The sequence below is a fragment of the Cyanistes caeruleus genome, chromosome 5 (genome assembly GCF_971803275.1).
Source record: "Cyanistes caeruleus chromosome 5, bCyaCae1.hap1.1, whole genome shotgun sequence".
NCBI classification, from domain to species: domain Eukaryota; kingdom Metazoa; phylum Chordata; class Aves; order Passeriformes; family Paridae; genus Cyanistes; species Cyanistes caeruleus.
Window position 1 is genome coordinate 11,792,750 of NC_141705.1, and position 21,895 is coordinate 11,814,644.

At 40.1% G+C, this 21,895-nt stretch overlaps 2 protein-coding genes across 5 annotated transcripts in view; one reads left to right on the forward strand and one right to left on the reverse strand.

The window, feature by feature from the left end:
* Positions 1-14,788, reverse strand: part of SORCS2 (sortilin related VPS10 domain containing receptor 2) — a 568,270-nt gene extending 553,482 nt beyond the window's left edge. For 3 of the 4 annotated variants that reach the window (XM_086891222.1, XM_086891220.1, XM_086891217.1), the window contains exon 1: positions 13,011-14,788. The gene's annotated coding sequence lies outside the window, so the exon portion shown is untranslated. The remainder of the gene's footprint in view (positions 1-13,010) is intronic. The other variant, XM_086891223.1, reaches the window with a different exon arrangement.
* Positions 14,741-21,146, forward strand: GRPEL1 (GrpE like 1, mitochondrial). Its single transcript, XM_086891231.1, has 4 exons — positions 14,741-15,019; positions 15,869-16,037; positions 17,322-17,403; positions 19,920-21,146. Exons 1-4 carry the CDS (start codon positions 14,949-14,951, stop codon positions 20,264-20,266), a joined length of 669 nt encoding a protein of 222 aa, XP_086747357.1. The 5' UTR covers positions 14,741-14,948; the 3' UTR covers positions 20,267-21,146.
* The last annotated feature ends 749 nt before the right edge of the window (positions 21,147-21,895 follow it).

Genomic DNA, 21,895 nt, shown 5'->3' on the forward strand with positions numbered 1-21,895 from the left:
AATGGAACTTCAGGTAATGGTTCACATTCATGGCTGCAGGAAGAATGTCTCAGTTATCAATTATTTACAGTCTTGTTCCTATGCCTTGCCACAGGCTGCTGCCCCCAGACCTTTGCAAGTAGAAGAAATAAGCAAATATTCTTCCTTTCCTTCAATGCAAAGCTGGATGTCTCGGCTGGCTTTTGCAGGAGATGCTTTGAGAGCACCTGCACAATGCAGAGCATTGACACGGTGCTGCCATTACCAAGGGCTGTAGGGATGACTTTAATTAATAGAATCATAGAATATGCTGAGTTGGAAGAGACTGACAGGGATCATTGAGTCCAGCTCCTGGCCCTACACAGGACATCCCCAAGAGTCACACCCTGTGCCTGAGAGCATTGTCCAAATGCTTCTTGAGCTCTGTCAGGCTGGTGTTGTGACCCCTTCCCTGGGGATCCTGTTCCAGTGTCCAGCCACTCTCTGGGGGAAGAACATTTTCCTGATATCCAACCTAAACCTCCCCCAACTCAGCTTCATGACATTTCCTCAAGTCCTGTCACCAGTCACCAAAGTGAAGAGATTGCTACCTTCACCTCTGCTTCCCGTCCTGAGGGAAGCAGTTACAGCAGTGAGGTCTCCTCTCGGTCTCCTCCAGGCTGAACAGACCAAGTGTCCACAGCCACTCCTCACAGCTTCCCCCCAAGGCCCTTCACCATCCTCATGGCCCTCTTTTGCTCACTACCTAATAGCTCAATGCCTTTTTATATTGAGGTGCCCAAAACTGCAGCGTGACCCAAATCACTACACCCAGCTAGCCACAGCACTACATTCTTGTCTATGCTGTATCTGACCTGAGAATAAACACAACATTTTGCCTATAAGGTTGCCAACTTATATAAATACAAATTTCATTAAGGAGAGATTTCTGAATTAAATATGACAACTAAAATTTCTGTGCAGAAAGAAAGCCCACAAAACATTTTTTTTAAAAAAACAAAGCTTTTTAAGCAATTTCACATTAGAACTCAAGTTAAGTGAAAGAAAAATGAGCTGACTAAGCCATACACTCCTCTGTAATGGCTGAATTACTTTCAAGTGAACTCTTCATGACAGCATTTGACATAACTAGGAAGTTCTGCATTTTAATTTAACATTCAGGACTTGAATAAATATCAAAAGGTGTCTATTTATTTTATATAATTGCTAAAATTTATGTGAAAGAGGTAGAATATTAATTTAGGTTACAGCTTGCTTTCTGTAACAGTGCTGAGAGACTCTTCTGCCATTTAACAATCAGGAAGTAATTCCACACAGAGATACTGACAGCACAATTATGTTTCTGGATTGTTGTTGTTACATAATACAGAAAGAGACCTCCATTTTTATTAAAGAAGTTAGAAACTTTGCTTACTGAAATTTTTCCAGTGCATTTCCAAAATTGAACAAGTACTGTCTAATTTATATATAAAAATAAGCATTGTCACTAGACTTCATAAACATTATGCTGCTTTATAATTTCTTTATTTAAGAAATAGGACAGGGAGGGGAATTTGACAGTGAGTAACCTCAACCTTTGCCTATATCTGTAACTAATGATTTTAGAGCTTAGTTTTTTTAGGTGTCTTCTATGGACTACAAAGAATACAACACTACTGGGTTGCATATAACATTCTTCTTTTGTAAGATATCGCTGGAATCATTAATGAAATCAACACAAGGCCAGAAGAAAAACTGAGTGTGGGTCTGTTAGAAGTCAAATAAATCACTCAGAACATAATTTTGTGGACAAAATAAGAATGTTGAATGGTTTTGCTTCTTATCCAATACATTCCACAGAAATAAAAGAAACTTAGTGGTTTTGTGAAAAGTTTTAAGATAACCAGCATAACATAGGCAAGACGAACTTTAGACACACATTCAGTCAGAGCACCAAGAGAACACCAAGAGAAAGACTGGACATTTGGGAGCCACCTGAAAGGCACAGGACACTAATATAAATGTCACATTTCAGTAGGTTACAGTATGGAAAAATCTTTCCTGAGACCAGCAGAAGGGAAGCCTTCTTGCCCTTGAAATCACTGCTGCAGTGCATCAAGGAGAGAAGCACACAGGACAGTGAACAAAGAATGGAGGAGAGAGATGCACCAAAATCAGCTTTCCAAAGCCCCATCCTTGTGAATGGCCTCTAAGACTTCAGTCTGCAAGGAATCTAAAAGGAACTGTGCTTTAAACATCTCAGGTAAAAGAAACACTTAACTACCTAAACTGTTTATCAGTACTTAAAAAAACCCCAACATGATTCAAATCAATTAATTAACAATATCAAAGTCAAATCTAATGCTGAAATCAATAAGGTATTCTGTATGGCAACATTTGTCACACATTTGGAGTCCTCATAGTAGAGTCCAAGGTGAAATGGAGTTGAAAGTGCTTTTACTTTCACAAAACAATGTAGTGAATAAGTTGTATTCCTTCCAATATAATGAACTTCAGTCCTTTAAACAGAGGGGATCAGAAAGTTTTCCTTGGAAGGATGAAGCTTTACTGGTCTCTTGACATTCTGCTAGCAGCACTGTTCCACAAAGGGTAAATAGAGCTGTTAAATCTATATATATATACACATGTGACCTTCAGTAGGGAGTGTTTTTTCCAGCAACCATGAAGTGTCTACAATAGTGACAAGTTATTTTCTGAGTAATCTTGTGTGTACATATATATCACAGGATGATATAAGATTTCATGTAGTAATCTTACTCTACTCAGTGGAGTTAGGGTGACATATGCTGCTTTGTGATACAGAACGGAGTAAAATTGAGTTTTCTAATATAAGTCCTGACAAAAATAGTAAGTGAAATACCAGTAGTGCCAAAGATGATGGGGCAAACAGAGCCACTATTATGGGCTTTGTAATATCTCAGACACAGTCCTTGATTTTTAGAATTAATTTCACTGGGAAATGGAATGTCTGACAAGACACAGAGGTGATTTTTAAGAGGGCCATTGACAGAAGCGACCTCAATTTAACATATCAGCTGAAAGGTAGTACCTCTTATCATGCTGCTTCTTCTAAAATCACTCTTCAGTGACAGCATCAAATACGAGTCAAAGTCCCAAGGCAATACAACAACCACCTTGTAACTTTCAGCTCCAAAAGCAAATGTACAGTGAAAAATTAACACTCTGTCACCAAGGACTTAATGGATGAATAGAAGCTCATCAGGAAACACAGGTTATGCAGAAAAAGCCACTGGACAAAACCACCTCCTATCCAAAAATAATTCTATATCCTTATCTTCCAAGAAAGAAAGAAGCACTGGACTCACTTTACAATGGATGAAGGACATGAGTCTAAGAGATATCCTATGTCTAGAAAAGAGAATTTTCAGCAACGTCTTAGCAGATGGCTCCCACTGAGCTCAGTGAAACTTGGGTAACTATGAGTGTTCAAAAATGTGCCTAAAACTACTTGATTAGAGCAGCAAGTTAGATGTAACACCATAAACGAAACTGCAGGGGGCCAGCCTGTGCTCATCCCTGCTTTGAAGCTGATCACATCACTTTACACTCTCTTCTTCTTTTATTGGATTCAGCTCAGCCACTTGGTCACACTGATGCTAAGAACTGACAGCAAAAGGTCCAGAAATGTAGGAAAGGAATTTAAAACTTGAACCTTGGTTCCATGTCATCTCTAGTAACAACATTCAGCAGTTTATGTCTGATCTTCTATTGTCTTTGCTTCACAGTCCAAATATCCTACATTTCTGTGCCCTTAGGCTGCTGTACTATCACTAAAGAACCTCCTTCCCAAGACACATTGCTTTTTGTGTTTTTAACTCCATATATAATTTCTGTCACCTCAGGAGCAGGAAAATCTCCAAAGCAGTGTTAACATCTCAGTTACAAGCTACTCATGTTTTAAATTAATATTTACAATGTTAATAAAAAATTCATTGTTTACCATGGCAACCTGTATCATACATATGCTACTGATGAGAGTGAGAGAACCCATTAAAAATAAATAAAAATAAGCACAGAAATGAACCATATACATTTCTGGAAATATGATACTTCCAAAGAAGGTGAAAAAAATTAATCAGCTGAATTAAAAATTCAGATTTTCAAATCAATGCAAGGGAGACTGGAACATGCAATGTTGGGAGTCAATTGTGAATCTTCAGTTTGTGGGAAGCTTTCCCAGTTTGGGTCTATACAGTTCAAACAGGGAGAAAATAGATAATATCAAAATAGAATTTGGATGTAAAAATCTCAGTTTGATCCTACTTCTGTATAAACTTTATATTCCTCTATTCGTCTTTATATTCCTTTCTGACGTACTATTTTATTAAAATAGAAGCTTTGGACGAACTCCTATTTTGGCCTATTTTTTTTTGTCCTCCCTGTTGGTTTGGTTTTGTTGTTTCATTTTTTTTTAATAACCACAAAATATCGTGCTACAACACGAGAAGCTTATTTTCAAAACCAAAGCTTTCCCCACCTTGATTGCAGGAAACTCTCTAGAAAATATCAAGCCTGGACATACCATAAGTACTAATTCCAATTTTTTTCTGAAGAAGGCTTCTGCCTAATCATGTCTGTGGTAAAGCTTTCCAGATGAAGAATGTGATACAGAGCAGCATCCTTCCCCTGAAACAAAAGGAGTTCATCTCCTGCACCTGAAAAGCAAAGACTCAAGTCTCCTGTCTGTGCTGCCTACAATCATACAAGCAGTTTACAATTTACCTGTACGTGTGTATTCAACCAAAGAGAAGAAACTCTGCTGGAGCGCAGCCCCTCCTACAACAGCAACACAATCAGAGCAGGTCACTCTCCTGCCTAGCAGAAATAATACTGCTGATTTCAGAAAAATTACAGTAAGGATAAATTTAGCTCTGCAAAATAAAAACGAGAACTTTACTGCAGCTGAAAAATTGTCTGTACCCTATCTTTTCTGAGAAGACATAAAACATCAGGGGACAAATACTCAGTATGGTTTATTATTTTTCTTGTTCTTGATGCCAGTTACTGTCAAAAAATAGAAATATTTTCAGAGCAACAGAAAAAAAATACTACTATACTTCCTACTCTTCTTTAACTATGGGAAAAAGATATTAAAATATCATGAATTACTATTTTTAATATAAGATTTTTATGTGCAATGACTTTCTTCCAAACATTAATAAATCAGGAGGAAAGGCTTGGTCTCTTTGCAAAACACAGAATACATTAGGTACAATTTGATTTTATTGATTTTCAGGGGCATTTACAGAACACAAAGTGCAGTATAAAAAGAATATATTGCTTAAATATATTCACAGGCATGTTCTTTTCATTTCAGAACTTCAGAAAAATAATAGAAGGTACTTCCAATCTGCTATATGCTGGCTGCCACTTCTCTGCGGCACTTGGGGCAGCATTTATCATGAAATGCAATGGGGTTTATTTTCAATGTGGTCCAAGCACCAAACATTTGATCTGCCTTTCTATTCACTTAGAAGGAATGAGTTATCCAAAGCTACAGGAGAACCTTGAGGAACATCCAAAGCCTTCTGAGGCCAATGGTTTGGTTTAAAAGTCTGTGTCCTGATGTTGTCTCAGGGTTCAAAACAAGAAGAACATGCTGGTAAGTATTTAGGAATTCAACATGAGATATAAGGATGTACTCAGATGACTCAAATCCAGGTTATGGTGATCCTCACATTTCTGGCCAACTCACAAGACAGAGCACAAAATGGAAGAGTCAAGACTCAAAACACCTCCTGAAACAGCTGGGTAAACCACTGACAAGAGTCAGAGTCACAAGAAATGCTGTGAAGCAGATGAGAGCAGAGCCAGAAAAAACAGACTGAAGACCAGAAGAGAGCCAAAGGCCTCAGGATGATTCTGAAAGGCAGACTGGAAAGGGCATAAATAATTTTGCCAAAAGCCAAACAGACACACAAACACAGGGGATGCACAGGCAGGCAAACTCAGATGAAGCAAAGCTGCGTGCTAAGTGCAAGACAGAGAGCAACTTGCTGGGTCTTAAACATCTTTGAGAGGCCCTTCTTGTGACATGCACAGAGGAGCCTGTACAGCAGCTCCAATGATATGGTTGCTATTGTACCTGTAGGACTGTAGCTCACAGGATTTGTGTAGACTTAGCCACTAGAACTGATGTTTGAAAAGTGATTCGGCTGCCTAAAAGCAGATATGTAAAGATATGAGTATGGGACTGGTGGAAATAGAACAGGACTTACTAAGACTTGTGCACATGTAGAAGAGCAGCTGGAGGCCAGGTGGGGTATGAGCTGTCTACAACAGGACTGCACAGGCTTAGCACCTGTATCGCTTATTCTGTAACTGACACAGTCGAAAAGACACAAAACTCAGTCAACCCAAATGACAGCTACACAAGTTCCACAGTTGTCTCACTGGACAAACAAAATGAAGTCTGATGCTCCCCTTATCCTTTTAGCATTTGCATGACAAAACACTGCTTGGTTTTGAAAATATTACTGTGTTATTAAATTATTGAATTATTAAATTATTAAATTATTAAATTATTATTATGAAATATTTTTTAAATATACAGCCTAATACCACCTCTATCTCACATTATATGTCATCTCAGCTTCTGTGCTTCAAGTAGTCTTGAATTGTAACAAATGTCACATAAAAACATGAGTTCAAGTAAAGAAGGAGTGCTTACAGGTCTAATGGAAGATTGCTATAAATTACATTCCAGAAAGTCCCTAAACAAGGTGATATTTCACCACAGGGCAGGACAGGCTTTTCTAGAAGAAAACCAAGACAGTTCTACAGGAACAAGTTTCTCTAAACCATAGGTTTATATTTATCTAAGTTACAGATTTACTTAACTATAATTTCACCTAAATATACAATGAAAATATGTCATGAAAAGCAAACAAAAATTAATGAATGCACAACCACAACTGTAAAATGAAGCCTAATACAAATTTTCTGGAGCTTAAGTAAAGAACATATCTGAAGACCAAAATATTTATGTGCATAGAGATCAGATGAACAATTTCAGCTATTACATTTGAAAATTTTGCTTACAGCTTTCATAAAATGTTTATATACTGGTATTTCTTTATGACAAGGAACATGTCATTAACATGGACTAAAGAAAATAAAAAAAAGACTCAAATAAAATCAGAACACATTTAGAGTTGGCAGGGTGTTAATCTCACTGCAAGGTCAGGCTAACCGATTATTTTATGGACTAGCTTTGGCTGGGATGGAGATGCAGTGTCTTGGATTCACAGTTAAAAAAGTGTTAATAACACACTGATTTTAGCTAAGGCTGAGCAGTGCTTAGTGTGCCAAGGCCACTTCTGGTTTTCCCTCTATCCCCCAGCCAACTGGCTGGGGTCAGACAGGACGCTGGAAGGAGACATGGCTGGGCTGCTGACCCAAGTTATCCAAAAGGTTATGCCATATCCCTTGCTCAGCAATAAAATTGGGAAGGGAATCTTTCCAAGGCAGTCACAGCTCAGACACTGCCTGGGCATGAGCCTGTAGGTGAGCACTGGTAATTGCCTTTTTAATTTTTTTCTTCATTTACTAAACTGTCTTCTTCTTGAGCCACAAGTTTTTCTTTCTTTTGCCCTTCAAATTCTCTCCCCCCTCCTTGCTATGAGAGGATGTAACAGAGGGGCTGGTGGGTGCTTTGTTGCTGGCCAGGGTCAACCCATCACACTGCATTACCAGAGAAAAACAAATATATCCCTTCTCTCCCATTCACTGGCTCTGCTGGAGAAGCTGAGAGTGACTTTAAGTCATCACTTGACTTTTATAAGCATTTTGCACACACTTTGTGATATGCAGAGCCCTTACAAAGGCAGGTAATATCTGAAAAGTAAAAAGCCGGGTAAATTTGTTTTCTGCCTTGGAACTGCCCCCAGCTGGGAAGTTATTCCTTACGAACCATAAGCTGTAACAACGAAATTGCCATTAATGCATAAATGTTTCCTGTGCTGTGCTCTTGCTTGACCTTGCTTATAGCTGTGCTGGCCAACTGCTAACATGATCTACATAGTTTAGCAGGAGTTTATGGAGAACTTGGCTCAGAAATACAGTTATTTGCAATGCAGACACAGAACAGATCCTCTGAGTTTGTCATGCTGTCTTCTGGCAAAATACAGCATCTACTTTACAGCTCTCAGTTATCTCTGAATCCTCAACTTCTTGTTTATCCATATTTTATTCACTTGGGTTTGTACCAAAGTATTAATAATAGTTACTGAAAAGCAACCAACAGTCCCAAACAGCTCTTTCTGTTCCAAATAACAGAAAAACTGTCAGATCAATGTGTAGACAGTTACTAATTTATCTGCAGAGCAGTGTAGAGCTGCATGAGATAGAAGTTGCCTCAGGTACTCCAGCTTTCCAAAAGCACAACCAGCTCGGAGTTAATTAGCATGACAATGCACCGGGACACTTGAGCAAGTTTTCTAGCTCGAACAGAATTTCTTTGATACTTCCTGACTACTGTCAGCTTTCAAATTATATCAAGTTAGTCTGAGGTGGATCTGTCCTACAGAGCAAACAATACTAAAAACAGCACAAACACACCATTCAGTATATGTGCTTAATGCAGAATGAGGAAGACAAATGCTTCAACAGTTCATAACTGCAAGACTATATTACACATATTTTTCCTACGTATTCCTATTTTACCTGAAGTGTTCTATGATGATTCTTACTTTACTCAGCATCTTGAAACCTACATGTGCCATTCCAAGGAGGGAGTGGATTTTTACAGCTGTAACATGACAGTAATTTTTTTCATTAAGACTTTGCTAGCCAAAGCACTTGGGTAATCATAAGAAAGTTATACACACATAAAAAAAGACACAATAGAAATATATTTTTTTCTTAAAAAGTGTCAAAATACTAATTAAAAAAGCAAAGAAAGGTGGTCAAATTAAAATACAGACATCACTAGTCATAAGAAAGCTATTTCTTTGAAATGGAAGAGCCTGCTTTTGGTAATTATGATGAACTAAAAGAGAAGCCATGGTGGGGCAGGGATCCTCCACCTCAGTGCTTTTCCACAGCACAGACACAATTACCACCCAACACCAATGTCACGGAGCACAGCAGGAGGTGCTGGTCACCCCATCTCTAGGGATGAACACAGTGCTCTTGAAGCAGTGGTCAGTAACAAACAGGTGAAATTGTTCTTGATCACAGTGAGATCTAAATGGAGGATAGCTTCAGCAAAACCCGGGAATGAGTAAGCAGAGATGGAAGCAGTGTGTTAAAGAGATTCTTCTCTAAACAGAGCAGATGTGGAGATGGAATGTGAAGAGCAGAAATTAAGAGGAGGAAGGAGAAAGAACAACATAAGGACAAAAGCCAATGACCAGTGATGTGTTGTAGAAAGGATGAGAAACAGCTCATCCAACCAGATCAGACAACAGCAGAGAGACCAGGAGCTGGTAATGGAGTCAAAGGGGAAGACTACATGGTTTCAGCTACAGCAGAAGAATTCCTATTTAACACCAATCATTAAAATCCAGATTCCCTCCTTGGTATTTTAGTCTATAAACATCTAGCACAGGAGTATTCACAATGCTGAACCAGTAAATTCATCCAGTTTCTGATGATTAATAACACATTAACCCAAAGTGATTCATGAATCTGAGGTACCCTGTAAAATAGTAGTGGAAATACTTTGGGTGGCAACTGTTAAAAAACTTAAAGCAGCCATGTTCTTGCTTTCTGAACAAGGTGCAAACACTGTGCACGTAGTTAAGTGCTTTCCTTCGGTTCTGTCTGTACCTGCCTGGCACAAGATTTACACTCCAATTTTATATCCAAAACCTGGAGATATACCAGAGTAACAGAACCCAAGTGATTTTGAGGGAAATCTGACAAAAACACACTCTTGCCTTAAATGTCATCTTAATTATATGAGCTCCTATAACATGGTTGAAGTTGCAGCTTCAGAGATGCTTGTGGAAAGCAAACAAAGCATGAAGCATTCATTTTAGACACAGGTTCAAGTCCAGTTTCAGAGACTGTGATCTTCACACAAAGCACCAAAAATGTATTAGGTAGATTTTATTTATATGGCAATTTTTGGAAAGCTTTTTATTCCTTCCCACTACGGGTACTTTTAGTTTAACTCCTGGTCAGACTCATCTAGCCAGATTAGGATTAAATGGAGCACAGCAGTAGTCTCACAAGAGTGTTTACCCCCTCATTAATTAGGCATAGAAATGCAATTAAAACCTCTTTCTGCTTTCTAGAGTTGAATAAAAGCAGAGGATAATATTTTTTAAGTTTTGCTTACACTTTCTCCATTCATATATTTTCAAAACCATTGCACAATGTTAGCAGAATGAGCATTCCCCCTCTGTCAGCCAGCTGGGAGCTCAGAGTGGGAGTGCACTGCGATTCTGAGCCCTAAAACATTGTGATGAAACAGCTCAGTGCACCAGCCCAGCCAATCCTGCCGTTCAACATCCTGTCAGCCATCACAAAAAATATGTCATAAGCAAAGGAGAAAAACATAACTGAGCAATAACTAGCCACCTCAAGCTTTTATGGTGCTACTGGTAGCCTATTTGCCAGCATCTGGTCTGGCAATCCTTCACTGTACAGCACTCACTTTGACTAATACAAATCACTTGTACACAAGGGCAGCAGAAACAAGCCCACAGCAACTAATTCATCAAACCTTAAAGAAAAATTAAGAGAAGAAAATGTAGATCTGAATGTCAAAGTACCGTTCCATTGTTAGCCTACGTGCAGAAATAGAGACCAACAACTGCTGTCTTATGGCAAACCTGAATGTGACCAGAGAGCTGATCTCCCCTTCTGTCCAATTGTTCTGGTAAACTGAGAGGCAAGAATGGATTTTTATGAAAAAAATCTTAAGAAAATCCATGACACCACACTCAGAGAATCACAATGGATTTGACAACACTTCTCTCAATGCTCAATAATTTTGTCTCAAGGTGGAAAGCCAGATCAGCACGACAGTAAATTGTTTCTGTGCCTTTGAACAGCTTGGTTCTGACTGGTAACTAAATAAAGGAAGATAGACAGTGCCTGATTGACAGAGTTTTTCCATTTTTATATCTCCAGGAATGCTACAAGGCATACACAAGTGTCCCCAATAACATGAGGGCTAAGAGAACTGTAATAGATAGCCAGATTTGTAAATCCTTGGGATACCAGATGACTTATGCATTATATTACAATAAATTGCCTCTGAAATTGTGGCATGCTGCTTTGGGGAAGGAACACTTCAGTGTCCTCCCAGGAAGAGAACTTTTGTTATTCTAAATTGCTCTAATTAGCGCTCTTCAGAGCCCTGTGGCTATAGCTATTAGCTTTCCAACACAGCGACAACATTCTCCAGGCAACAAGATAGTTACAAAATACACCCTTCAAAATAGTTAGCAAAAGGCAATGGGAACCCGAAAGTACTCTTTATAATCAGAGCAAGATGTATGATTCTGTATTTTCAGCCTAAGGAGAAACCAGGCAGAACCTAAGATTCACTCATGGGAGAGTTTTCTTAAAATGTTTACATTAAAAATGATAAATTCTGAATGTACAGATTAACTATTTTAGTACTGCTCTCATTGAAGGCAAATAAGGTTGTCTTCCTACACACCCACATCCCAACCTGCATTTCAGGATTAAAAGTCTCTGAATTCAAGTACTGATTTAATCTTTATTGTCCTCCATCTGAAACGGACCCATGCAGTATCTGATTCTCAGTCCTGATAACCCTTAAAGAAGAAAAATTGCTATTATTTTATACACAAGGATCAGTCTCTTAATTTGCCACTAGGCATCTTCCCAGAGCAGACTAGGCAATACTGTAGCTATGTGGTCTGAGTTATGATTTTTTCTAAAGGGCAGAGGTACTAATGTTTGTCTTCACTGCCATATAGTTCAGTAACAATCCTACAGCTACACTAATATTTTTTAATTTGATCTAGGTGTTTCCTGGTTACTGGCCAGAAAGGTCACTGCTAGAATATTTACAGAGATATTTCTGGTGGTTCCCCCCCACCCCAAGCTTGCTCCTACCATAGCTCAGTATTTGGTTCTGGCTGGGATATAACATTTGATTGGAGATGTTATGACAGTCTTTTCTTTACCCTCAAAACATTAATAATAAAGTTCATATCTGAAACACAAATGTAATGACATTCTGTTTGCTGATGGAATATCAATAAACTACATCTTAGCATTAGGAGACAGAACAAGATTTGGGTTTTTTTAAAGAGAAATAGAAATGCCTTAATTTTTTATTTAATTTTTCAAGCACAAATTTTATATTTGTGACATTGTTCATCTTGAAGAATTACAGTTTTTTCTACTGCAAGTGCAATATTAATAATAAAAGAGAGATTTATTCAGTTGATATTTTGAATTTTCAAAATATCACAGAAATTCCCTCATGCTCACTACACAACTTTCTTGTAAGGTACTGAAAGATTACCTTAACTGTAGTTGTAGAAATGTAGAAATGAGGTTAAGTAACTACCCAGGAACACAAAGTTAATCACTAGAGGAAGTGGGAATGCTATCCTGACTATTTGATTCTATCACTAGCTCACAGTAATTAGGGGTTAGAGTCACTTTTAAACCACAAGTTGAAAAGTAGCAGCTGGTTCATAGAATCACAGAATGTTCTGATTTGTAAGGGGCCCACAAAAATCACTGAGTCCAACTCTTATATGAATGGCCTATACAGGGATGATGGTTGACTGTTTAAAATTCAGAATAAGCATTACTTATCTTCAATTAATACTCAAACCCAGTATTTATGTGAAGAACTAAAGATCATTTGATACGGAGAAGACATGAGAAAAAACTGTTCTTGTTCCTGAACACTATGACAGCTATACAGGTCCAGCAACAGATGCTAAATATTCAGTATCTGAGTTTTAAAACACCCAAAGATGAGCTGACACTGCAATAAAACCAGAACATTAACCTGCAATAGTCTGAGTCAAAACAAGACATGAAAAAGTCTTGAGTGGGACAGTACTTACAGCAAACACTAGCCATGATGCAAACAAGCTCCTGTAAACTTGCATGTTCTTCTGAAGCTGCAGATGTTGTTTAGTCTTGACCCATCAGCATCTAAGCCAGCTGCAGGTTTTTCATGACAGCTGTTCAACTTGCACAACTCACAACAAAATGCATTTTCACTATGCATTATCTTGAAAGGTTACTTGCACAAGGCCAGTGAAATGTTATTTGTGGTAAATGGACCTAATACATGAAGGATATTGTTCCAGACGTATTAAGTCTAATATATATCCTCAGTTATTGAGACATGTTGGCAGTGGATTCTTCTCAACGTTTTGTTATCAATTCAGTGATTTTGTGATCAATCATTAATCAAGCAGAGCTTCCAAAGATGGTGGGCAGCAAAGAAATGGAGACAAGCTGAAATAGGATTCTGCTTCCAAAGATGTAGGTTAAAACAACAGACAAAAAAGATGAGACAAGACAGACTGCTTGTCTAGATTCTGTGAAGAATAATCTTTTCAGAAAACATTTTAAAAATATCAGACCTAAAGATCCAATTACCTTTTCAGTCTCATTCCATCATGTCTTTCTGTGAGTATCATCCTTTATGGCTGTTCTTGGTTTTCTCCTTGCTCTCTCTGATTCTCTCTCAGCATTATCTTAACAAATTTCCTCAAATATTTATTTCAATACTTCTGAGCATGAAGCTTGGAATTTGTGGCTCATCAGCTTTCTGGAAAGCAGACACTGACCACCACTGCATGTGGACAAGATGAGGCACACAACCTTCCTCTTCACTGTGTTCTGCACAGGCAAGCCATGGGACTGTACCAGTCACACATCACAGAAGAGCCATCGGCAAGTAAGACTCAAAGGGATCTAAACTTGCCATGGTGTGAGGTCAGTGGCCTCATGTACCATTTATCCTGCTTTCTGCATAGGCCATCCCAGACAAAGCCATCTGCTGAATAAAGGCCATGTTGGAGCCTTGGTGTGCTCCAGCAAAGTTCCACTGTACTGAGCAAGGTCCCAGAGGATTCTCATGCAGCAAGCCAAAAACATCTTCTAAACCTTCTTTTTCAGTATACAGTTTAATTATTCACTTGATTATAACATCTACTAAATTTGCATTATGGAATTTGCATCTTTATCCTTCAGATTTCATTTGGAAAGTGCACAAACACGTGCAGGAATTAGGCTAACAGCTGGTGTTCCTGCATCTGTGCATAATCTAGCACTCAAATTCACGGCTGTACGATAAATACTTGACCCTGATTTTTTTCCCCCCTCCCCTTTTAGAAGATATTGACAAGGCAAGTGACGAACCGCCCCAGTTCAGCTATCCCCGTACCACAGAGCACGGCTCCCCGTGACACAGCACACTTGTACAAACAGCTTGCACAAGCAGGTGGCCTATTCTGGAACTAGTGGATTAGCAACATTATCCCATTTAATGAATGCTCAAGAGTTCATTAAATGAAATTATTGCCCAGGAAGATCGTACCCAGCAGTTACAGCGAGCGTGTATGAACGGAAACCTCTGTCTAGTGGTTTGCAAATTGCTGACGGGCGCTACAGGGTGTGATTAATAACGGGGCTATCCAGCACTTAAAACGAGCTAAAATTTTCAAACTTTTCCAGTCACAACTAAGAGGAACGACGCGGCTCACGCGAGCAGCAGTAACACGACACCGAGCCGACCCGCCCCGCCACCAGACAAAATGGCCGCCCGGCACGCGCCCCGCCCGCGGCCCCGCCCGCCGCACGTCACGGTGGGGCGAGGCGCGCGCGCCCCTCTGGGCGCTCCGCCGCGCCCCGGAATAGCCGCCTGTTCTCCCGGGGCGGCGCGTCCGCTCTTCTGATTGGCTCCCGGCCGCGTCACTCCCGGGCCGCCCGCTCGCTGATTGGCGGGGTCCGGGGGGCGGGTCGAGGCGGCCGGCGGGCAGGAGAGCGCCATGGCGGCCGTGGCCCAGTGCGTGCGGGGTGCGCTGCGCCCGCGCCTCCCGCTACTGAACGTCGCGCTGAGGTGAGGGGGTCGCGCCGCGCCGCTCGCACGACACCGGACATTCGGCCGGGGCCGTGCTCACCGCCGGAACGGGAGGAGGGCGAGGCTCGGTCCCGCCGCGCCGGTGTCCCAAGCCCTGGGGAGCCCCGTCCCACAGCCGGGACGGGCCGGGGCCGCCCCCCATCCCTCGCCGCTCTTCGCTGCTCTCCCTTGCCCTTCTCCGGGAGAGAGGCCCGGCCCGGCCCGGCACTGCGGGGAGCCTGGAGAGCTCCAGGCCCGGAGTGTCCGTGCGGCGGGCGGGGATACGAGCCCTCGTGTGAGCGCTGCGCCTATCCCGCAGCCTCGTCCTTGGTGGCTCGGCTCGCTCAGCCTCGGAAACGTCAAGAAGGGATAAAGAATCACTGTTTATGCAGACAGGCCCGTGCTTGCCGCGGTGCTCGCTATACAGCGGGTACAGGCGGCACGGGGAGTGCCGCTCCAGCAGCCGAGCCCTCTTCTGCCGCGTGTGTTTTCAGGGAGGCTGTTGCCGGCGATTGCATCACGGAATTTGTTTCCAGATAGACCACGGTGCTCTGAAAACGCATACTGCCCATAAAAGTTCTGTGACTATAGGTTGAACGTAGTGGATGCTTACAAGCTGATATGATACGTTGCAGCAGTTGTTTTCTGCTACAGTTTAATTGGCTGCAGATTGCTGCTTGTGACGGAGGGTTCTGCACGCAGTATTCACAAGCCTAGAATTGTATGAATTCGTGCTTTGATACGAGAATTTTGTGGACATTATGTGTCAAAGTGTCTCGTATGTCTAGAAGATGCTGGTATCTTACAAAATAAGCATCAGAATAATGATGTTCATATTTTTTGCCTTAGAACATCTCCACGACTGCTTTGTGCAGCAACACAGCAGAAAAATACTGGCCAGAACTTGGAAGAGGACCAGAATCAGAGCCAAAATGAGCAGAAGGTGGAACCCAGCTCTGCTGAAAAACTGCTAGCTGAAGAAAAGGCCAAACTGGAAGAACAACTAAAAGAAGTTAATGTAAGTGTTTCTGGGTTATTAGGTTGCACATGTTACAAATTGTATGCCCAAAAGCCTGCACTGTGAGTTCCCAGTGCACAGTCTGGATACAGTTCTGTGACTCCTGTTTAGTTGTATAAAACCTGCAATTTCATGATTTCTTTAAACTTAAGAGTACATGTACTACAAGATCTGCCATGCATCCCTGGTCCAAAATTAAGATTGTGGATAATTTATTTTCAGTTTCTGGATGGAATTGGACGTTTTCCAGCCTGAAAATTTATTGCTGATTTTCACATAGGTTTTGCTCAGTGGAGAAGTAATTTCTGGGAGCCATGGAAGGGTGTGAATGTGTCTCTGGTGTGTGTATTTGTGTGTGTTAAGAGTAGACTTTATGGAAACAGCTGCTGACTTTCCAAAGGTCAGACTTAATGATGCTTAACTTTTATACAATAGTGTACTTAGGCCGTAGTTAGGAAATTTCAAACCTTGTCTGTTGGAGAGCCCTTCAGACTCAAAGGGTGAAATGTCACATCCCTTCTGTGTGGCCCCGTCTTGCGTTCTCTCCTGTGCATAATCCAACAGCTGAAGGATGCCCTGAGAGGTGGGAGGTGGGCATTAAGCAAAGACATTAATAAGTGCACTATATAAAATGTCTTTCTGGAGCATTTGAGACTTCAAGAGGTAGCCCTGAAGCTTTTATAGAACCAGCATCTGTGGATCAGATGTGGATTGAGTTTGCTTTCTGTTGCTCTTCCCAAAGCTCTACAGGAAGAATTTGAGATATCATTTAATTTCTTTGTTTGCTGTTGATTGCCTAATGCAGCTCTTCAGGCAGCTTGTTGACCATTTTTATTCTGTTTTGAGATTCTTCAATGGCATAGAAAGCTCAAGCATATTCAGGGTGGAAGCTATTTGGGATTGGTTGGTGAAGTACTCAGTGTGAATTTTTATTTTAATATCATTCTATTTCACATCGTTGTACATCTGCTGGTAAATTGCTGTAGTTCTAGGAATAGACCAAAACTTGATCTCAATGTCAGAGGAGTTAGGCTTCATAGTTTCTAAAGGCTGAGAAAACCATCTGATTTCCTTTCCCTCATTTCTGTGCTTGTGAAGTGAAGCAAACTTTTGTCTTAGTAGGAGGGATGGTGTGATAATTGGCATGTTGTTTCATATTACCCTAAATGGTGGATTCAGGCTGTGAAACTGTTTAAAATGCTGGTTTGTACTGAATATGCTGGTGTGAATTACTGTCAACTGCCTGACTAGGAGGAATAACTTCTGTTACTGGTTTCTCTTTAGGACAAGTACAAGCGTGCCTTGGCAGATGCAGAAAACGTGAGGCAAAGGAGCCAGAAACTGGTAGAAGAGGCAAAGTTATACGGTCAGTGGCGGTTCCTCTGGTGTTTCCTCAGTAAGACCCAGAAAATGCAAAGCCTGGAAAAATGAAGCTGACTGGCCTTGCAGTATTGACGAGTTGTACTTCCCAGTGATTCTGACTACTTGCTTAAAAAATGCATTTGAGGCAGAGTTCCTCAATTTGTGTCAGAATTATGATCATTTCCTCCAGCAAAGGGCAAGACTTAAACTGCTGAAGTCAACAGCTGACATTTTCTTTAAATTTGATATCTGGTTTCCTACAATGTGTACTGCATTAGTAGATTTTTTTTTAGTAAGTTTTGCAGCCTGAACTTTGCATTTTTCATGTACTTCGGTCTCAGATCTGACCAAGAGCATGGAATATTGGTTTGCCTTCTGGTTTGGGTTTTTGATTGGTTTTTTGGGTTTGGTTTTTGTTGGGGTTTTTTTGGGGGAGGGGGGTGTATAGGTGGGGGATTTTGTGGGGTTGGCTGGTTGGTTTTTTTGGTTGGTTGATTTTTTGGGTTTTTTTTTTTTTTTTTTGTTGGTTGAGGTTTTTTGGTTTGGTTTTTTGGTTGATTGGGGTTTTTTGGTTTTATTTGGGGTTTTTTGTTGTTAGTGGTTTTTTTTTGAATTTGCTTCTTTTTTGATTTCAGGATATTTTAATGGGTTTTTGATTTTTTTAGCCTTTTACAGTTGAATAACTGTTCTGTTGAAGGCGATAGCTTCTAAATAGAAGTAATGCCTCTAAATGAATGGATTCTTTTCAGTGCTAGGAATGCAGAATCACTGGCTGACAGGAGTGCTAGAAGCACATCTTCCTTCAAGAGCCAGGCTAGTAACATCTGATTTAGCTTTTTGACATTTCCAACACAAATCTGTAAAACAGAAATTGTGTGCAAATGCTGCTGCAGCAGTGTGCTGTTTTATCCTGGTGTTTGATTGCCACGCTGCCTCGAAAAATTAATTACTCTTTTTCACCATGCACCATACACAGCTGTATAGTTTAATTCTCAGTACTCAAGTTCTGATTTCTGAATACAGGGTCTTCAGTTAATGTGTACGGTAAGAAAAAGTACATAGTACTCTTGCATTCTTTCTCATGGATGTTTGAGTGCTTCATCCTGAGGTTGATTTGCAGTAAGCGTTGTTTCACTGATCTACTTACCGTAAAGGACCTGCACTCATGTCTGAACTCAGAGGTGCTACAACAGAAATGAATTTACCTTGAAAACTAGATTACATATAATCTGTAAGTTTTACTGCTTGTGCATGACCACTTGTTCTGTTGAATAAAGAGAAACTCATTTCTGAGACTAGCATAAATTCTGAGTTGCAGTCACGGATATTTGCAAATATAACGTACACATTAAAAAAACAAACAAAACCACCTTCTGAAAGGTTTGGTTATTTGGTTTGATCCAGATAACTAGACAGCTAATTTATCTATATTTGGTACAGTTCAACCCCTACCACCGCTCTAGTTTTTAGTTTGAAACCATTATGGGTTTTTTTCAGATTTTTGGAACTACTTGGACATTGTTTGTTGGTTACTGTAAAGAGCTTGAGTCTCTACAGAGTTGTGCAGTTGTTACAGAGACCCTCTCTGGAGAACTAGGTGATCTCCACAGATCTTGTGCTTCCATAGCTGTGGGGGTTTTTTGTTTAAAACAAAGACTTGGCCTCTGGTAATGGTCATACCACTTCTTGGTAAGGAAAAAAAAACCATCCAAAATGTGAACTAGAATTAAAAAGGTTGACTGGCTTAAAAAAAAAAAGACAAACCAAAAACCAAGCCAGAATCCAGTGTTTGTCCTTTGCTTACCTCCATGTAGAAATGTGTTATTTTATTGAACTGTTTTGATTTTTTTCTTGATTGCTAATGCCTTAAGTGAGCTTAGTCCTGATTCTCTGTAATGTGAGCCAGAGAGCAGCTTCAGGAAAAGGATTATGGTTAACTTAGAAATTGCTCAGTATTTTCAAGGCACAGCTGCTGACTCTGTAAAAGAGATTTGTAGTGTGAGGGAGAGGTGCAAGTTCTTTTCATTCAGGGAAGAATCCTTGTTCATCTCTTGAAATCCTCATCAGTCTGATTACGTGCTTTGTCTTCTGCAAATCTTTTTATGACATCAGATTAATAGGTAGGAATAGGGCATTATGAACATTATGATCATTAGGTGATGAGAGACATGAGGAAATTACATGAAGTCACCTGAAGGTTTTGGTAACTTTGGTAAGAATTTTAACTGTTGTTGTTAGGTCATTAGCATAACTTAATTCTTTGGAGTTGAAATCACACTTTTTTCCTCCGTAAAATAGAGGAGATTGGTGTGGATTTCAAGGTATTTGTAATAGTTCTTTATTATCATCCAAAACCAGAAAGGATTTTTACTCCAAATGATTGCAGTATCACGTATCTTCTTAAAAGCCCTAAGAGTGTAGATTATTGCTGTAGCTTTTGGGGTTGCGAGGTTGGGGAATTTTAACTCTTGTTTCCTTAAGTGGACTAATCCCATTCTCTCCTCCCTTATACTTTTTCAGGGATCCAGAGCTTCTGTAAGGACTTACTAGAAGTTGCAGACATTTTGGAGAAAGCAACAGAAAGCGTTCCAAAAGAAGAAATTAAGGATGAAAACCCTCACTTGAAGAACTTATATGAAGGTCTTGTGATGACAGAAATACAGATTCAGAAAGTGTTTAAAAAGCATGGCCTGCTCAGACTGGACCCTGTCGGAGCCAAGTTCGATCCCTATGAACACGAAGCGCTGTTCCATGCTCCCGTGGAGGGGCAGGAGCCTGGCACTATCGCGCTGGTATCCAAGGTTGGCTATAAGCTGCACGGGCGCACGCTGCGGCCCGCCCTGGTGGGTGTTGTGAAAGACGCTTAGCTGCTCAAGCTGAGAGTTTCAAATGCCATACAACTATTAAACAGCTGGATGGTTTTTCTCTCACACCATGCTTCCCTCGTTCCTCTGCTCCCTGAGAGGTTTAAATGAGTTGGTTGAGGTCTCCCAGTGAAAATGAAGTAACTGATGAAATTCTTCTGCTTAGTGGCCTTCAACATCACTGTTCCATAAGCTCTTCTTCAGTGTGAACTACAAGAGCCATTAATTAAGCCCTCCAATGCTTTAGATTAGATAACGTTTTTTTACAACTATTGCTCCTGAGAAGGTGAATTAAATTGGAAATAATGAAATGCTCACAAGAGTGTTGCAATTTCAGGTTTATCACTGTGTGTAGATTGAAAATGCAGATAGTGATTCGAACACTTCTTTGGTTTTGTACAGTCTCACATTGCAGAAGTGGGTGACGTAGTACAACCAACCTGCTTTCTGCAAGCACCCATCAGCTTTTACACACTGATGTGAGAAATGCCCTGTTTTGTCTATTCAAAAGTAATCTTTCAACACCTGAAACCTGTGTGAATTCTGACCTGTAAATAAATGGCAATGGAGATTAGATATCTTTTGTAATTATTCAGCCTTTTTGTCCTGTACTAACATTGAATCAAGAAAACCATCCAATACTTGTATGGCATTGAAGAATCACTAGAATTTATCCTATCTCTGGATTTTTAATTTAATGTTGTATAAATTGGTTTAAACTATTTTTATAGTCTTGTAATTTCCAGCTTTGAAATCAGTTTGTTACGCAAACTGTACTTACAATCCTGCTGAGAGCCAGAACACCCGAAGAAGTGAGTTGCTGACAGTTTGGTATATGATTTCTTTTAGGTTTACATAAATAATTGCATGTAAGTGGCTCAAACGAAAGTGTGAACTTAGTTTCATTTTCTTTATTTCTTACTCAGCATGGATCTTGGGTTGAACCAGAACTTTTCCCCATTCAGCTCTTGCCATGTCTAACTCTACTGCTGCTCCCAATCCTGCAGAATCAGGCTAAAATATAATACATGATTCAGTACCTGAATGACATTTGTGTGGTCACCTGGATATAGGAGTGGGTGGAACCTGGCAAATTACACAACTGACAAAGGATCCCTCCTCTTGTATCCTGAAAGTCCACACTATTAACAGACAGGACAGAATCTTCAAACTTAGGGAAGTTAGTAAGCCCTGTAAAAAGTACTTCTGAATTTTTTACCATGTTTCTGGTTGTTGTGGATTAAGGAGCTTCTTACCTTAAAGTCAGCTATTGATAATATTTTTGTGGTTCAGATGCAGAGTTGCCAGGAGCTTACTGAACACTGGACCTACTCGTTGTAAGAAGTGATTACTCATTCCTTAAGACATTTTTCCCAGTGCTGGTTTCCTTCATGGGAATTAAACAGTTAACCAGGGACAGCCTAAGTGCATAGAACTGGAGGTTAGCCATGTTAGACATATTCATTCTTTTTCAACTCTTAGAAAGAATGCTTCAACTGGGCAGGGGAAGGAGAGTAATTTTTTGATGTGTGAAGACAACTACAGTGTTAATTTTTTTTAAACTAATCAAGTACAGGGAAAAAATGCAAAGATGGAGTTTAAAAATACAGGGGAAAATAGGGGATTCCATAT